The sequence below is a fragment of the Manacus candei genome, unplaced genomic scaffold (assembly GCF_025592945.1).
Source record: "Manacus candei isolate 608988 ecotype Guabito, Panama unplaced genomic scaffold, ASM2559294v1 h1tg000005l, whole genome shotgun sequence".
NCBI lineage: Eukaryota > Metazoa > Chordata > Aves > Passeriformes > Pipridae > Manacus > Manacus candei.
This window is the reverse complement of record NW_026138053.1, coordinates 1,859,117-1,875,286: the sequence shown is the minus strand read 5'-3', so window position 1 is coordinate 1,875,286 and position 16,170 is coordinate 1,859,117. Positions and strand designations below refer to the sequence as shown.

Sequence of the window (16,170 nt, the reverse complement as noted above, 5' to 3'; positions counted from 1 at the left end):
CAGTTTGTTCTGCAGAGAAAGAATCAGCTCTGAGGGGGGTTGGTGGTAAAAAGGCAGAACACTAGAAACTCCAACGTAAAGCACCAGAATAATGCTGACTTTAGACCTGAGAAGTCTGGCTTAGTTGTGGCATGTTTGTTCTGTTACTTATTCTGTTTTGTGTGGTTTTATGTTGAGTCAGGACTGAAATCTCTGCAGGGTTTAAAGTTCACCCCCATGTCTTCAGATTACTCAGCAAGCAGTTTGCTAGGCTATGAAATCTTTGCTCTCCCCTTGCACTAGATCTCCCAGGGATTTGCTTTTCTAGATTTGTTGTGGGAACTCTTTAAAAAAGAGCGTAAGCCCAATGACCAAGTAGTTTCACTCACCACCTTTTGTTTTTGCAATAGAAAGTTGTGTAATGCAGTCTATATGACATGAGCTGCCTGATTTTGCCAAAGTATTCTGACAGCTAGGAGAGACTATTAGCTCAGGAGAGACTCCTACCAGGTCTTTAGCAAAAGCTATGCTTTTGAGTCCCTCCCTCCCTGTGGGTCTGAGCTCTGAAGGGAAGAGTTCAAAACAGCTATAAAGCTAAACAAAGAGAAGTACAGGCCTTTCAAATTGCTTTGTCTGCTGTACTATAGAAAGAAGCATGACAGATGATGCTACTTAGGTTTGGATTAGGCTGGCTTTCAGGATATTTCTCTAAATAAGGTTTGGGGTTATAGTTGACAACGGAGGAGAATATCTTCAATCAGAGGCAAAGGAAGGGAGTCTAGAGGTGTAGGTTACATTATTTGGTCTAGTGCGGTTCTCTAGGACAGATTTCATCTGATTTAACTGTATAGAAATTAATCTCAGTCAACCCAGACAGGGAATGACCCTGACAAGAAGGAACACAAGCAAGGGGTGGTGTCCTTCTGAATGCTCAGAGCTACAGTTCATAGCTGTCTGGCATTTTCTAGTATCAGCCTTGTGAGTCTTCATGCCCCGGACTGCTGCTGTTGAACCTATGACAGGATTCACTAGGATCTATAAAAGCTTTTCAGTTAGATGTTTGCAATGAAAATATGAGGACTGAGACAGCTTTGGCATTTGTAACTTTATTGCAGAAAAAAAAAATCCACTATCAACATATTTTACAAAGAAAGTCGCACTTTGGTGTCGGGCGAGTTTTCTTCCTCACCCCTTTCCCCTGGACAGCGATGCGTGGGAAACCAGAACAACCAGCCCCTGCCCTTTTGATTGTGTGCAGAGACACTTTCCAGCTATGCCAGCCTGCACCAGTTCCAGCCAGGATGGTGTTCTATTTTCCACGACTAACTTGCCAACTTTGTGCCGAAAACCAGTAGCACCCTGCCCTCCGGCAGGGGAAACAAGTCTGTAGCTAGGGAGATGGCTCTGTGCAGACAATGCTGGATACAAAAGCTTTGGAGTTGTGACAACTGCCCTTTAGTTCTCATGCCACAGTAGGAGAGAACCAACCCTTCTTCCCTATGTCATCGGGCATCCTTACAAAGCCAACAGCTGAACCCAAACTGCACTGCAGCCATTTGTCAGTCACTTCGGAAGGAGTAACACGGGGAGGAGGAACTGCTGCCTTGCCCAGTTCATCTATCTGACCCAGGCCAGTTCTGCTCCATCTTTGGGCTTTGCAGATAATTTGGGCCCTGCTGATGGGGAAATTCCCCTCTTCCTGCTACAACAAGCAATAACAGCACTGTGAAAAAAAAAGGTACTTTTGCTAGTGAGGCCTGGTATCTGTCCTTTGTGGGGTCAGTGATGTTGCTACTAAAAGGAGAGGAGAAACTGAGGCTTGTAAGAGCAATGTGGCAGATAATCTCTAGCCCTTGCTGTATCCTGAGGGAGCAACTGGCTTAGTCAAAAGTCAAACACTCTAGAGAAGGCATTCCTATTTACCTGCAGAGAAAAGTGAGCTAGGAAACAGGAGCAAGTGTAATTACATGAGGACTGTCATGTCACACACAGTCTGGTCTTTCTAAGGTGAGGGCACCAAAAGATCCTTGGACTTACACTCAGAGGCTCTGGTCTGTGGGTTTCCTTGAGGGGCCTCAAGAGCCTTGGATGCAGTCTAAAGCAGTGACATTTTGAGGCAAAAGTGCAGAATCTAATCAGCCTAACACCTAGAAAGGGAACGGGAGGAAGGCACCTACATCCAGGATCTGTCCTCGTGATAAGACACGGACTGGCTCAAAGACCAATATCAGAAGGTAAAGGAGCTTTGACCTTGCATAGCACAGGAGGGACAGGGAAGCAGAGCAGTCTGTTATCCTCCTGGTAGGTGTTTCAGGATGGACAGTGCCAATCCTGGGACTAAAGCTGAAACAGGAACAAAAAAAGTGCAAGAAAAAAACCCCAAACAAACAACCTTAAAAATACAGAACAAGAGGGAGCCCAAGAGAACTGATTTCCACATCCTGGGCTCCCTCAGAAAACAGCAGTCTCCTTTGTTAGCACTGTGCTGACACCACCAGTGTTAAGAGCCCTTGTTGGATCACTTGCCCACCTCCTTTGAAACCAGCAGCCACCAACATGGACAGAAAAGATCCATGCAGAACGTGATGGCAAAGGTTGTCTTGGCTAATTGGTCACCACACTAAGAGGAGGAGGCAGCTCTTCAGGGCATTATTTTGAGAAGAGCCTGGAGGAAAGGGCCAGACTTGGGCTCTGATTCGCAGCATAGAAACTTCAACACTGAACTATTTAAAACGTCTAAAACGAAAAACCATCTGAAAAGGATCTTTCAGTTGTGTGCAAATCATAGCCCCTCATTCCTTGGCAGATCATCTGGGACCAAGTCCTCAAGGCCTTTTCCTCAGGGAAGTTCAGCTGGCCAGGCAGAGGACAACCTGGTTGCCTAGTAGCTGTAGAGTGAGAGAGGGGTGTCCTCCATCATGTCATCCTAGAAGCAGAGAAGAGTGCTTTAATGAGATGTCTGCACGATGGCACTGTGGTGCCAGCCTGGAAGAGTGCTGTGCAGGCAGCACAGCCTTCTCTCCACACTGTCACAGTGTGGCCATCTGCCCAGCAATCCACCTAAATGCTGTCCCTGGGCAGCTCCTGGATATTTGGACTGCCACTCTCCCTCCTGCTCCAGCAGTTGGAGAGAAGAGGTGTGTGCAGGAACTGCCTGCCTGCTGCAGGGATGTGGAGAACCCCGGCTGTTGAAACCTCCACTCTTGAAACAGCATCAGCTTGCTTGCTAGCTCCCATACTCCTCTGTCCCAGAAAGCACAGTGTGTTAGTTGCAGCTTCCCCAGAGCTAATTAATCCTATAAAACCCTAATTTTTTTTTTACATTCCCAAAGGGTCAAATGCAGACAGACAGACAGACAGACAACGCCTTGGAGCAAAGCACAGAATCTGCTTTGTCACAGTCACAAAGCAAATATATCAGAAAACAGGAGAAGAGGCTAGGAAAGTGTCATTTCAGGACAAGTTTGGATGGAGCTCTCCTTTCTCCCTCTATTTAACCTCTTAGCATTCCCCTGCAGAGTGAGGGGAAGGCAGAGAGCTTCTTTAGTGCCCAACCTTGAGACTTGCTGTCTTGATTCAAACCCTGGATGGAAGGAGAGGGACCTAAGAGGGAACAGGAGTGTGTGATCAGCATTGCTGCTGCTGCAAATACCCAAAGCATTGCTAATATAGTAGCAAGGGAACTGCAAAGCAGTCAGTAGCAAGCCAGACCATGTCAGGCTGGGCTGAAGGCATGACTCACCATGGGCAGGTCCTGCAGGCGCCGGAATTCCATGCGGTTGTTGTGCTGGCGGTACCTCAAGAAGCCCACCAGGCCGAGGATGCCCACCATGACAATGAAGACGGAGATCACGGTGATTACCAAGGGATCAGCCCTTGTCGTATCAGCCAAATTGGGTTGCTCTGCAAGGACACCAAGGGAATGAGGCCAAAGGAGAGCCTTCAAGGGCTGGAGCAGCAAAGCTTTGTCTTTTCTGGTTCTGCTCAGTGCAAGCACGAGGCAATCTGAGGTAGCCCCAGCCCTTTGTTATGTTTTGTGAGGACAAAAGCAGAACATTTACCTGAATTTTCATCATCACCAACATTCAACACAGAAGCTTTCTCATGTCTGGGCTCTGATGACTGCACCCGTGCAGATGTGCTGGTGGGCATGGCAGCTGTGCTGGCAGATGTGGAGCTGGTCATGAGGGGTCTCACCGTCGCAGTCCTGGAGGCGGTGGCAGAGGACATGCTCTGTACGGTGGAGATGGGAGCAGAGAAGGTTCTGGGCTCTACAGTGCTCTCCTCTGTGGCACCCACAGGGCTCGCTCCTGGCCTGGTTTCAGACCTTGCTGCTGTGGGCCCCACGGTCTGCTCATCAGAAGGCCCCAGCTGAGAGCTGTTAGTTGTTGCTGCAAAATAGGAATAAGGAGTTAATTTAAAGGATAAGTGCAAGCACACTGTTCTGTGGAACTGGGCAAGATGGAAGCAAGGCTGTAAGGAAGATTGCTGGGACTACAGGAATACCAGCTTACTGTCAATCCCTGGGAAAACAAGCAGGATTGATAGAGAAGGCACAGCTGAGCCACACTGTAAGTCACAGTGCTTAGAAAGTCCTCTTGGTTTTCCTATATGCCAATCTGCAACAGCAGCCAACCTCAGCTGGACCCACAAGGCTTGTCCTTGGGGACAAAGGACAAGCTCAAACAGCTCTGCACACAGCTGGGGGTTACCCCAGAGCAAGACACTGGGAAAGGTCTCTCATCTCTCCTTATGGGGAGCACAAAGGGGGCTGCCCAGGGACTGGGGCTGTGTTGTTGTATCACAGACCCTGTGACACAAGCCAGGGCAAACGATGCGATTGCGCATGAACACCGTGCAAATCAGGGGCCAATCAATATCTGTCTTGCATTAGGGGGGTGTGACAGCCTGGCAGGCCCCAAGGTGGGCAAGACTGGGATTGTAGACCCTATAGCCAGTCCCCACGCTGCTCAGAGGGACCCAGGGTAGAGGCTCTCAGAGTTGCCCAGGGATGGATGTGCTGATGTTTGTGCCTGCCCATCTCCGTGCTTTGTGCTAAGGGAGGGTGTGCTGCCCCATTCTTTAGGCAGCAGGGAAGGCTCCTGCTGAGCCTCCAGCCCTGGTGCTGGAGGAGCACAGCTGGGCAGCCCTGCTGAAGCATGTTGTTTGAGATGAGACATATAAAGGATGTCCCAGCACACAATCACTGTCCTCATCACAAAGCAGCCAGCCCAATTAATACATAATTAACGTGGTCTACAAAGAGGATGCTGAACTAACACCTCTGCAAGTCCCACTGAACTGGCTACACTTAATGGCTCGTTCCCTTCTCCCTTTCTCCAGTTTCTAGGAGAGTGCTCAGATATTTCCAGGCTGAGCATCCTTGAGGCAGGACTTTCTGCACAGGCAGTAAAGGCAAAACCTCACCCGGCACAGTGTTCAGAGGAAGTGAGGGGGTTGCACTGGCGGCCTCATCCGTTTCTTCAGTTGTGCTGAAAGGCTCTGTGGCTTCGTGGCTGGGCTGGTTTTCTTCCAGAGTGCTGGCAGTCAGTGTAGGGGAGGGGATTTCAGTGCTGCTGTTGACTGATAAGCTCATATTGTGGTGCTCAGGATGTGTAACTGTGATGCCCCCAGGGCTGGCAGTGGTGGAAGCCTGCAGTCTCTCTGCCTTGGAGCCTGCCATGGGAGTGGTAGGGATGAAGCCATTCTCCACCTCTGTAGTGTGGGCCCCAGTGGTACTGAGTGTTGCAGAAGTCAAGTTTTTCTCCAGGCTTGTCTGAGGAATGGCAGTAGTTGCTGGACCAAAGTCAGAAGCTTCCCTTGGCTGATGTGAGGTTAGCACTGTGCTAGGAAAAGGTGATGGTGTCTCCAAGGTCTCTCCTGTCTCCTGTCCCTGTCCTATAGAACAGAGTTAAGAACGAGAAGTTTGTCAGAGATCCCACACTGAGAGGAGAAAGAGAGCAGAAGGACAGAAATAGAACCTTTTTATCCCCTTAACTCCAAATCCAGCACAGATTCACACTCGGGAAAGGGATTCAATAGCTACTCTGTCCTCCTGGCCTTCTGAGGCCTGAGATCTGCTCTAGGTGACCTTCCTTTACCCTCCTCCCCCTCAAGCCCTGTGTTCTTGTTCTGCGGGGTCAGCATCACCAATCCCTCTACCCTAGAGCAACCACAAAACATTTTTCAATTATATGGGTTTGTTAAAAGTACCACTTGAGACCTGATTCTGTAGGAAATTTTGATAAGTCTTCCTTGGCTCATCGAGAAAGAAACAAAAGTGGTGCTGAAAAAATACACATGAGGAAAACATGGAAGTAGACCCTCTAGCTCCCTCAGCCTGATGAAGTGGAGGAAAGTGATATTTAAAAAGTCTGTGGCTGGCAAGGGTAAAGCATATATTGTGAGTCATTGTAGTAATAGTGTGGAACTACTGCTAGAGGGAGAGGTAAAATGGGCAGCAAGAGAGTACTACAGCTAACAGGGCTGTTGGTGTTGAGAGTCGCCTTCATGAGCTATTTACAAACAGATCACCAGCATGAAGTGCAACTATTGTCACAGAAATGAGGAGCTACTCAGCCTCCCACTACAGCAGAAAGGGCCAGCAAGCAAGAATTTCCCCAGATCCACAGGTGTTAGACAGTGTGACAGCATATGGGAGGAGGAAAACCACAAGGCTCTTACACAGCCCCTTCATTAACACGGATCCTGTGAGGGTTTTCCCGGGTGTAAACAGGAAGAAAACAGAAATGTAGCCACATCAGGATGGACTGTCCAGACAACTTAAAAACCACACAGTCAATATTTTGATGATTTCTATTCCAGTTTCTACTGAAGTCACAGCGGCCTGATGAGCCAACTATACAAAAAAATAAAGGTACTGAGGCAAATCCATCATGCCCCTCCTGTCCATCATGTCCACGGTGAAGAGGCATCCAAAGCAGATGCCATCACCAAGAAACATTCATCCTACAGCACAGGATGAAAGGTACAAAACCCACTTTTGTACTGCTTTGGGGAAATCTCAGTAGTTTTTAAAAGCTTTTCAGAACAGACACAGTTATCAGAGCTCTTCTCCAGCTACAGCACTTAACAGGCCCTAAAAAAAGACACAATACGCCTCTCTCGAGACCTTTGCAGTATCCTGACCAGTTGGAGAATTCCAAACCTCAAAGCAGCCTGACAGAGTTGTGCTTCCCCGGCCCAGGGCCTCAGTCCCAGGAGGGCTCCCGCAGGGATGCACAACCCTGTTCGGCACTTTTGGAGAACAAGCTCTCACGGGGAGCCCCAGCTGGGGCAACTTAAACATGAAGACCAAAGGCGTAAGTGATGCTCCCTTTGGCCTCGCCTGGATCCAGCTGTCCGTGGCCAGAACGTGCCTCCAAATAAGGCAAGCTGCTCTTTGGAACAGAGCTCAGGCATAGGATATGCTTACACTAGTAACACCTGGAAGGAAAAGAGCTGAGCACCGTGTTTCCTGGGATCAGGCACCAAAATACACAGCTTTTCATGTGACAATTTCCAGCCCTAAACCCATCACTGCTATTCAGCACGCTGCCTGCTGGGTGAGATCCCACCAGCTCCAGAGCGTGTGCTGGGCAATGCTGACGGATCCCGGCTGGGCACTGGCGGATGCTTGCTCGGTAAACACCCAACTGCTGCTCCCACGCAGCAAGAGACACACACAGAGCCGCGCTGTCACCGTGGGGAAAACAGGAAAGGTGGTGGCCAGATGCCCAGCCAGTGGCAAGCCTGGCTTTCAATAGCTGGCCTGTGCCCGGAACAGCCTCTCAGGAGGTGGCAAGCCATGACTGAGGTCATGAAGGGGAAAGATTTGTGGAGAGCTGTCTTGCAAAAAGGCCTAAGTGACTCTGAAACCATCATGACAGCTTCTGACTAGAAACAGAAAGCCAGAGAGAAGGTGGACAAGTCTGGACTCCACACACGGGGCACCTCCCCACAGTGTCAGGAACTGGCAGCCCTGCCAGAAGGTGCTGTGGGACAGCAGTGTTTGTGGGGACAAGCAGCTTCCCCTCACCCCGCTGTCTGCAAGAGTAGTATTTCCCTAAGCTCTTCTCTCCAAGTAGCCACACATCTGTCTCCTTCCCACAGAACTGTCTGGTGTCCAGCACTGCCAAGGAAGTGGTTCCCTGGCAAATGGGCCACTCTGGCCCAGGCCTGGTGTAACACAGCACTGCAGTTTGTAAAACCTGGTTTGTAAAGAATTGCAGAAGAGATGTTAAAATTGGCAGGTGAGGAGCAAGGGAGTCGCTGAGAGGCCTTTGAGCAAAGCAGGTGTTGATGGCACCTGGATTAGCAGGTCATCCAGCCCAGCACATCACAGCACCCCCAGCTCCAAAAACAAAGGAGGGCCTGATAAAATGGAGAGCCTAATCCAGACTCACACAAAGACTCAACCCATTAAGAGATGATGGTGGAAAGACAGAGAAGGGAAGGGCCAAAGAAACAAAGGACTGTCAGTAAATCCTGATCACCCGGGGACAGACAGACAAAACATGGCCATCAGGGGACAGACAGACAAAACATGCCCATCACTCGTCTGTCAGCTCCTAATAAGGGCACATCCAAAGCCACCAAGCACAGCACCTGGGGAAACCTCCCATAGGAGCAACTTGGTACTTGTGAGCTGTGGGTGTTAAAGACTGCAAGCACAAATGACTTCTGTCTCGGTTTTAAAATAAAAACACCTCCCCAAAGGCCCTTGCATTAAGATTGCTACATCGTTGCTGCAGTGCCACAGCTTTGTTTACCACAGTTTCATCACCCAAAAAGGCAACCCATTCCCACCCAGCTCCAGCGCAAACCCTGTGGTACAGTGGGGAAAGCAGAGTGCTGCTGTGGCTGGCTGTGCTGGGGGAGACCCAGCAAACCCCGCACCAGCTGCGATCCTCCAGGGTCCAACCCCTGGGGTCTGCGCTGGGTCTCCAGTGTCCAACAGGTGGAGCTGCTGTCGCTGCTGCTCCAGTCACTGGGCAATGTTGGGTTTAGGTGTTTATTGGTTACCCATAGAGACGCAGGTCAGAGCTCGTTCCTCTGGCGTCCTCCTGGAGCTCTGCTTCCTGCACCACACGCCAGGTAAGCCGTGCCCGTACTGCCTAAGGCATCACCCTCATCAGCTCCTGGAGACAAGAGGGAACCGTGTCCTTCTTGTCTCAGATGGAAAGGGAAGGAGTTAGTGTGGATGCTTCACTTTCTCCAAGTGATCCTCCAAGGCCTGACAGTTGCAGCAACCCAGCACAGCTGGCAAAGGTACGCTCATCCTTGGATCCATAACAAAGCAGATACGACTGTACCAAGCAAGAGCTCTGGACATAACAGCATCTCTGTTTCCCTGACAGGGAACCAAGTGTGGGCCTGCTTTGGTTACACTGCAGTGCCTGCTGAAGCAGAGCTGGCTGCTGGTCCCCTGGCTACAGCCCCACTCATGCCCCCTGTCTGTACTAACCTCCAGGCTCAGCCTGTGCGTGGTGAGAACCAGAGATTCCAGACCACATTAGGGCAGTGCTGGTAGATTTGGAGCAGCAGCTCCCATCAGACTGTGCTGACTGCAGTGACCTCTGTCTGGGAAACAAGAGGGGCAAAGGAAGAGGGCGGCCCCAGGGGAGGAGGGATGCAGCCAGCCAAGAAACCCCTGCCTTGGACAAGGATGGGAAACACTCCCAGCTCCTTGAAGGAAGGGAGGGCTCTGAACATCAGCCCACGGCTTCGGCCCCTCTCCAGCGCTGCCTGACACCACTGAGGGCTCTCCATGCCATCAACCCGAGCTCCCACCAACTCCAAAGCAGACATGGCAAAAATATGCCATAACGGAGAGGAGTGAAGGAAGCCAGTTCTGCGGGAGACAGGGCCATTCCTGCCTTGTGCTCCCTGCCCAAGTTTCAGGGCTGGGGCCAAGTGAGGGGACAGGGAAGGTTTGCACAACGAGCACAGAGCATTGCTGCTGTGTCAGGGCAACAACGCAGAGCAGAGACATGCCCTCCATCCTCTGCCACAGCAGCCACCCCACTAGTTGTTTCTCAGAATAAAACAGTGACACAGAGCAGGGCCTCAGCTGGACCAGCCCATTATGAGCTCTGGCCACAACCCTCATGCCACAGTCTCAGCAGCATCCTCTGCTCCCTCCTTCCTGTTTCAGCCAGAAACAGCAGCCTAAGCTCCCCAAAGGTCAACACAAATCCAAGTCCTATCCATAGACTTTACCACTGTTTCTAAAATCTCTCTTAGGATGAGATGGAGGAGAGCCACATAAGGCAAGGAACGCCATGGCAGGCTGGCTGATAGGGCTCAGGGGGAGCGGGGCAGCAGGGTGCAGGCTGCAGCCACTGCTGGAAAAGGTGCAAAGAGACCAAAGAGCTGAGCACAAAGATGAGAAAGGATTCACTCAAGATTTCAGAAAAAGTTCCTGTGGGAGGAGGACTCCCTGGTGTGGATGTATCCTCCTGTGCAGGCTGTCACTGTCTGAGGGCAGCACCTCGCTTAAATCAGCTTCCTACAGAGTGCATGTCAAACCACTGCTCTGATTCATTGAAAAGGCACTCAAACCCTTCTACAATGCTATTTTGGTGCATTAAATGAATTCAATGTCCATTTAAGTTTAACAGATCCAGCTGCAAACAAACCAATAAAGTGGAAAAATAAAATGTTTAAAAAGTAACAGTGTAAACTGTAACCTATATGTATGAAAGCAATTACATCCTATTGCTTAGCAAAATACTCAATTAAGCGTAGAAATTATCTTTGGTTGTCAGTTATTACCATTTCATGGTTACCAACCAACGGTAATTACGCAACCTCTTCAAGGAAAAACAGCTTGAGTATAAATGCAAAAAAACCCCATATAGTGGGATTTAAAACCAAGGCTCTTCATTTAATTTAAAAGCAGAACTGGAATAGCTGCTAATTAGATACTAGCCAAGCCTGATGTCTTCTTTGAAAAAAAAAAAACCAAAACAACACCCAAACAACAACCAGCAGAAGAGATTTCTGGAGCCCTTCAGGAAGGTGCCAGATGCACTCAGGGATGCTGTAGAGCAAACACCCTCATTGCAAGGAAAAGAGGCTCAGAGACGTGGATCCAATACGAAAGGCAGCGCTTTGCAAACTCAGCTCCAGCTCCAGCTCGATACCTTGCAGGACCTCGATGGAGGCAGGATACCAGTGGGCTGCATTTGCCACGCCCTCCAGCGCTCTCCCTGACAGGGCTGATGCTTGGACTGTCCCCATCCCTGCAGAGAGAGGCTGGACAGGATCCGTCTGCTGCGAGGAGTCTGGGCGTGGGGCGTAGGCTCAGATCTGACCTTGAAGCCTGCCCCCAGTGAAGCTCTTCATGGCAGCGGTTAATTAACTGGACCCTACGTAGCCTCTGCGAGCTGTTGTGCAGGCAGAAAACTGGGGGGGAGGGGGGCTGAACCAGGAGCTGCAAAGCAAGGTCTGAGGTAAGAGACGGGAATAGAAACCAGGTCTCCTGACCGAGAAGCTCCTTCCAGCCCCATAGGCAGGTGGCCACGAGCAGAGCACGAGACGGGGTCAGATTAGATACAGGGTGCTGAGTGAGTGTGGTGCTGGGGAGACACAGCCCAGCACCCAACCAGCCCAGGCAGGCAGGAGGAAGCCTCCCGGGGGCATCTGTGGATGCCAGGCTGCAGGCTTGAACTCCTGGGGAAGTAAGAGGGGAGGCAGTGCTACCACCTTCACTGATGGCACTGTGTTTGGGACAGGGACAACCAGGCAACAAGTGGCATGGCACAGCAGAACAAGAATTGTGAGAACATGGATGAGCAGCCCTGGAAATGGGGCACCATAAATGCCAAGCACAGGTATTTCAGTACTTGGAAAACCCATGAAACAGCACAGGCATGTCCAGAGCATGCAGCAATGCTGGAGCCTGGGCCAGGGAGGGGTGCAGTGCCAGCCTGATTAACCAGCCTGCAGGACAAAGCACCCCAGGGTGGCATGGTCTGCCTGGTCCTGCCACATGAGACCCTCCTCACCCAGCCAGGGTGGGGAAAGATGCAAGAAACTTCTTTTCCACACGTTTCCTCCATCACTGATCCCCCATTTAGAAGTGAGGGGGCTTATCCCAAATTCATGTGGCAGAGAAAAGGGAGAACAAGCTGTTTTACCACCACTGTCACACCAGCCAGTTATTTTCCACTGGCCACATGCAGCTATGGAGCATCCTGCTTGGCAGGAAGGTGCCCAGGAAGCTCCAGTGCTGTTTGTTTTTGTTCCTCAGTGGGGGACTGAGCCGTGATAAAGATCCCTTTGCCCACAGGCTACTTGGGATGTGCACAGCACCCACGGCCTGGGAAGCCTGCCCTTCTGCAGGGCTGCATAACCCAAATAATACAGCAACAGTAGGGAGCTCTGGCATCAGCCAGCCCTGGCCCTGCTTACCTCAGGAGTCACAGCTGCACTGAAGGAAGCTTTCACATCATTAGAGAAAATTAATTAGCCAGTTGCCTTAATAGCAGCCCCATGTCAGCAGGGAGCCTGCTCTCCAGTGCAGCATGGCGTGAGCCAGGGGAAGTCTGGACATCAGGAAACCTGCCCAGCCCTGAGCAGGCCCCAGGTCCTTCCAGCTGTGTGACTGCTGGTTCCATGGGCTGTGAGGCTTCAAGGATGCATCCTGCCCTGAGCAGCAGTAGTTTGGGTCATGTTGGCACATGCCCTGGCCCTGCCCTGGGCAGCCCTACAGGGCTCAGGACGTGGCCCCAGATCCCAGCATTGCTGAGCCTCATGAGAGCTGCCCCACAGAGCATGGTGGGGATGGCACCCTATGGAAACCCCTGCAGCAAGCACTGTGTCTGCCCACCCAGAGCGTTTTGGTAGAAAGGAAGGAGGAGCAGGGGCCTCTGAGCTTTGGATAGTCCCTGCTCCCCTCTGCCTGGAGCAATGGGGCCAAGGGAGCTGAAGGAGGTGAGTGCTTTGCCCCTGCCCAGAGGATCAGGTCTTGGAAGGGCAGCAGGAAGCCAAGACCCATCCTGCACCTGGGGGTGGGGGAAGAGCACGTGCAGAAATAAAAAACTGAGAGCACTACATGATGAGGATGGGGAGGGACAGCAGGGTCAGGGTTTACCCCACACAGCTGGAGGTGCTGCCCTAAGGAGAATCGAACTACAGCTCAATTCTGGAGCCATCCTGCCAGAGCGAGGATGAGTCCATCCACTCCTCCTCACCCTGGGCAACAAGGGGAAAAAAAATCATGATAAATGGGCTGTAGGACCCAGCAGCAGACACACTGCCCGCCTGTGTGTGCAGCCCCGGCACCGACAGACGGGGCTTTATGTGCTCACGCTGCTCCCGGCCCCGCGCTGTCCTCTCCGCTTGTGAGGCAGCTCAGGGAAGGAAAGGCAGCAAAATGCCCAGACTAAAATTACTCGGGGTTTTATTTTAAAGGCGAGTGGTGCTGGAGGAAGTGAATTTCCGCAGGCAGCGAAGAAAGGCTGCATTGAGAGGCCGGGGTGGGCAGAGCACAGGGTATGTGGCAGCCTGAGCTCCTCCGTGGCCCCGCAGCAAACCTGGACTGGGAGTGGGAGCAGGACACTGGGTGCAAGGGGGATCTGTCCTGGGAGCATGGAGCTGAGGCAAGCAGAGTTCTGGATGGATTTGTCTAGGGAGTGATGACTTTGGGGCCAATCTTTGGGTGAACCATTCCTTTCCTCCATCATTGTCCTGCTGGAATTCTCTGGTGTTTCGTTAAGGGTTGTGCTTCTGGCATTTTTTTATTGGTAGCATGTCTTCGCTGCTATCTATTTTCACAGAATATTTGCTCTCTCAACCCTGGTTAGGATTAGCTAGCTGATCCAAAAGCTATGAGGACAAGGGCCAGGTCAGCTGCATAGGTACCATTTCCTGAGGCTGTGAAGTGACTCTGGGATTGGAACACTAAGCAGAAAAGATCCCAGGAAAACCCCAGCAAAACCTTAGCTTCTGGTACGTTCCAGCAGTTTGAGCCTTGGACTTTGCAGCAAAAGGGCTCCTAGGAGCCAGCTGGGGTGAGGGGCTCCCTGGGGTTTCCCAGTGTGCTAGAGTGTGAGAGACAGGGCCAACAGAGTCAGCAGCAGCAGCAGCCCACAGCTCCTCCTCCTCTCAGCGGTGGAAATCCTGAGTCCTTCCTCTACCAGTGGCTGGTCACCCCCCCCCCCCCCCATCACAGCACAGCCACAGCTTTGCCCACATAAAGGGAGCTGGTTTGGGGCTGTTCCCTGTGTTCAGCCTCAAACCAAGTCAAACTGCATCCGGCACCTCAAACCTCAGCCTGACTCTCGCTGCTGGGGCTCAGCCCCACAGGCATCTATGGTAAGGTTTTACTGGTCCTAATTAGTTACTGGAAACCGAGTTTCTATGTGTCATCTGTCGGTCTCCATTGCTGAAGTCACGGTGATGTGATCTGACCAGAATCTGGCCAAGGGTTTTTCATCAACCACAAAGAAGAGGAAACACGTTTTACTTCCTGAGCCCCAGGCAAGCCCCTAAATGCCACTGAGCCTTTGTCACTGCCAGGGTCACGGCGAAGGTGACAGCCCCCCGACTCGGGGCACACACACTTCAGCCACGCGGCAGAGCTCGGCGGTGTCGGAGGACGGGGCTGTCAGCGCCACGCTGCAGACTGTGCCTGCCCACGTGGGGACGTGTTCATCGTGGAGCCGAGCCGAAATACGGCTTGGGAGAGTTTGCCTGGGGCCGGGGTCCAGCTCCTGCTCCGTCCCGGACACCGGCATCGCTTCCTCTTCCCGCAGGCACAGAGCGCCCGTCCCGTCGTGCTGCGGGAGGCGGCAGAGCTCGGGCTTTGTCCGGGGTTCCCTCGGGGGGAAGCTCAGCAGCGGCTCGGAGGCACCCGAGAGCTGCAGCGCGGGAGGCAGGAGGTTCGCAGGGCTGGATGCAGGAGGGCGACAGCCTCCAGGATCCTTCCTCCCTTGCCCGCGCATCCCCGCGGGATCCTGCCGGGCGCCGGGCGGGAGGTGAGCCCGGGCGGCTCCGCCGGCGGGAGCAGCGCTGCCGGCAGCTGCCTTGTATGGGCAAGACCGGCACCGGTGGCCGCGCTGCTGCCCGGAGCGCGGGGCTCGCCCGGGACCCCCCCGAGCATCCCCGGGCCACCTCACCTGCGCGCCCGCCGGGGCGACGGGGCCGGGGGCATCCCGCCCGAGTTCGGGGGGCGGGCCCGGTGCGCTGCTCCCCGCTAGTTCTCGTCCCCGGAGGGGGCTCCCCAGACCCTTCTCCCGCAGTCGCACCGGCGGGCGGAGGAGCCCGGGCCCCGGCGCTGCCCCGACGGCTGCCCCCGGCGCTGCGCTCCCCGCCGCCGCCGGCCCGGCGGGTTTCCCTGGGCCGCCTCCCCGCCCCGGCCCCCTCGGGCGGCCGCCCCGGTACCTGGCAGGGCGCAGAGCAGGCAGCAGGCGGCGGCGAGGCGGAGCAGGGCGCGCCGCGTCCCCTCCATGCTGGGCCGATCCGCGCTGGCTCCGCCGGCGGCACCGGGGCGGCGCCGGGGCGGGCCCGCGGCCGGGGCGGGGCGGGCGGCACGTGGTCCGGCCCCGGCGGAGCGGGGTGGGGGCTGCTGCCGACCCCCGCACGCCTGGCCCGGGACCTCGCGTCTCCGTGTCGGACAGCGCACTCCCGGTCCGGTCCCGGTTCGGTCCCCGGCACCCCCGGTCCGGTTCGCACCGCCCCCACCATCGCCTCTTGGTCCCCGGCATCCTTGGTTCGGGCAGGATTCTCTTGTTCTAGTCCCAGACTGGCCCCGGCATCCTCAGACCAGCCACTCCTGGTTCGGGCAGGAAACTCCCGGTTCTGTCTTTCTCTGTTCTGAGAATCCCCAGTCCAGGCCTGCGCCACCCCATAACCTCGTGGACTGGTTCAAGTGACCCCACTCCAGGAGTTCAACACCCCCTAATCTGCTCCTGGAACCCCTAGTTGACCACAACACCCCCACTTTTGCCCCAAACAGGGATGGGGACAGCAGCTGAACCCAACCTGGGGCATTACCTGGGGCCTCTGGAGAGTTTTGGGGTACCTGGGTCTGTGGGCACAGCCAGGTGCAGAGCTGTTCTGAGCACCCCTGGATGGTGCTCTGGCCAGTGTTCAGTCATGTGCTTAAGGTACCATGTCTGATTTCTCAGGGCATCCTGCAGACTCTGGGGTATCCCCTGGCCTCAAATCCCTCCCGATGTCCTG

The 16,170-nt window shown here is 53.5% G+C and overlaps 2 protein-coding genes across 5 annotated transcripts in view; one reads left to right on the top strand and one right to left on the bottom strand.

Annotated features, from left to right (window-relative positions):
- TESK2 (testis associated actin remodelling kinase 2) overlaps positions 1-16,170 on the top strand; it is a 111,621-nt gene that overhangs the window by 9,818 nt on the left and 85,633 nt on the right. The gene's annotated exons all lie outside the window — the stretch shown is intronic.
- LOC127480253 (uncharacterized) lies at positions 630-15,483 on the bottom strand. Of its 4 annotated transcripts, none has more exons than XM_051808221.1 (5): positions 11,127-11,245; positions 5,407-5,877; positions 4,041-4,370; positions 3,722-3,882; positions 630-3,582 (listed from the first exon to the last, which is right to left on the bottom strand). In XM_051808221.1, exons 1-5 carry the CDS (start codon positions 11,221-11,223, stop codon positions 3,556-3,558), a joined length of 1,086 nt encoding a protein of 361 aa, XP_051664181.1. In that variant the 5' UTR covers positions 11,224-11,245; the 3' UTR covers positions 630-3,555. The 4 variants fall into 4 exon arrangements, with proteins under 4 accessions (XP_051664181.1, XP_051664172.1, XP_051664191.1 ...); XM_051808212.1 differs by having other exon boundaries at positions 636-2,905; XM_051808231.1 differs by lacking the exon at positions 11,127-11,245 and adding an exon at positions 15,370-15,483 and having other exon boundaries at positions 637-2,905.

Excerpts from the sequence above, each read along its gene's own strand:
- LOC127480253 (XM_051808212.1), bottom strand. The coding sequence starts at position 11,223 with ATGGGGACAGTCCAAGCATCAGCCCTGTCAGGGAGAGCGCTGGAGGGC. Across the intron at positions 5,878-11,126 it reads CTCCATCGAGGTCCTGCAAG|GACAGGGACAGGAGACAGGA; the intron begins GTATCGAGCTGG and ends TCTGTTCTATAG. Across the intron at positions 3,883-4,040 it reads TGGTGATGATGAAAATTCAG|AGCAACCCAATTTGGCTGAT; the intron begins GTAAATGTTCTG and ends GTGTCCTTGCAG.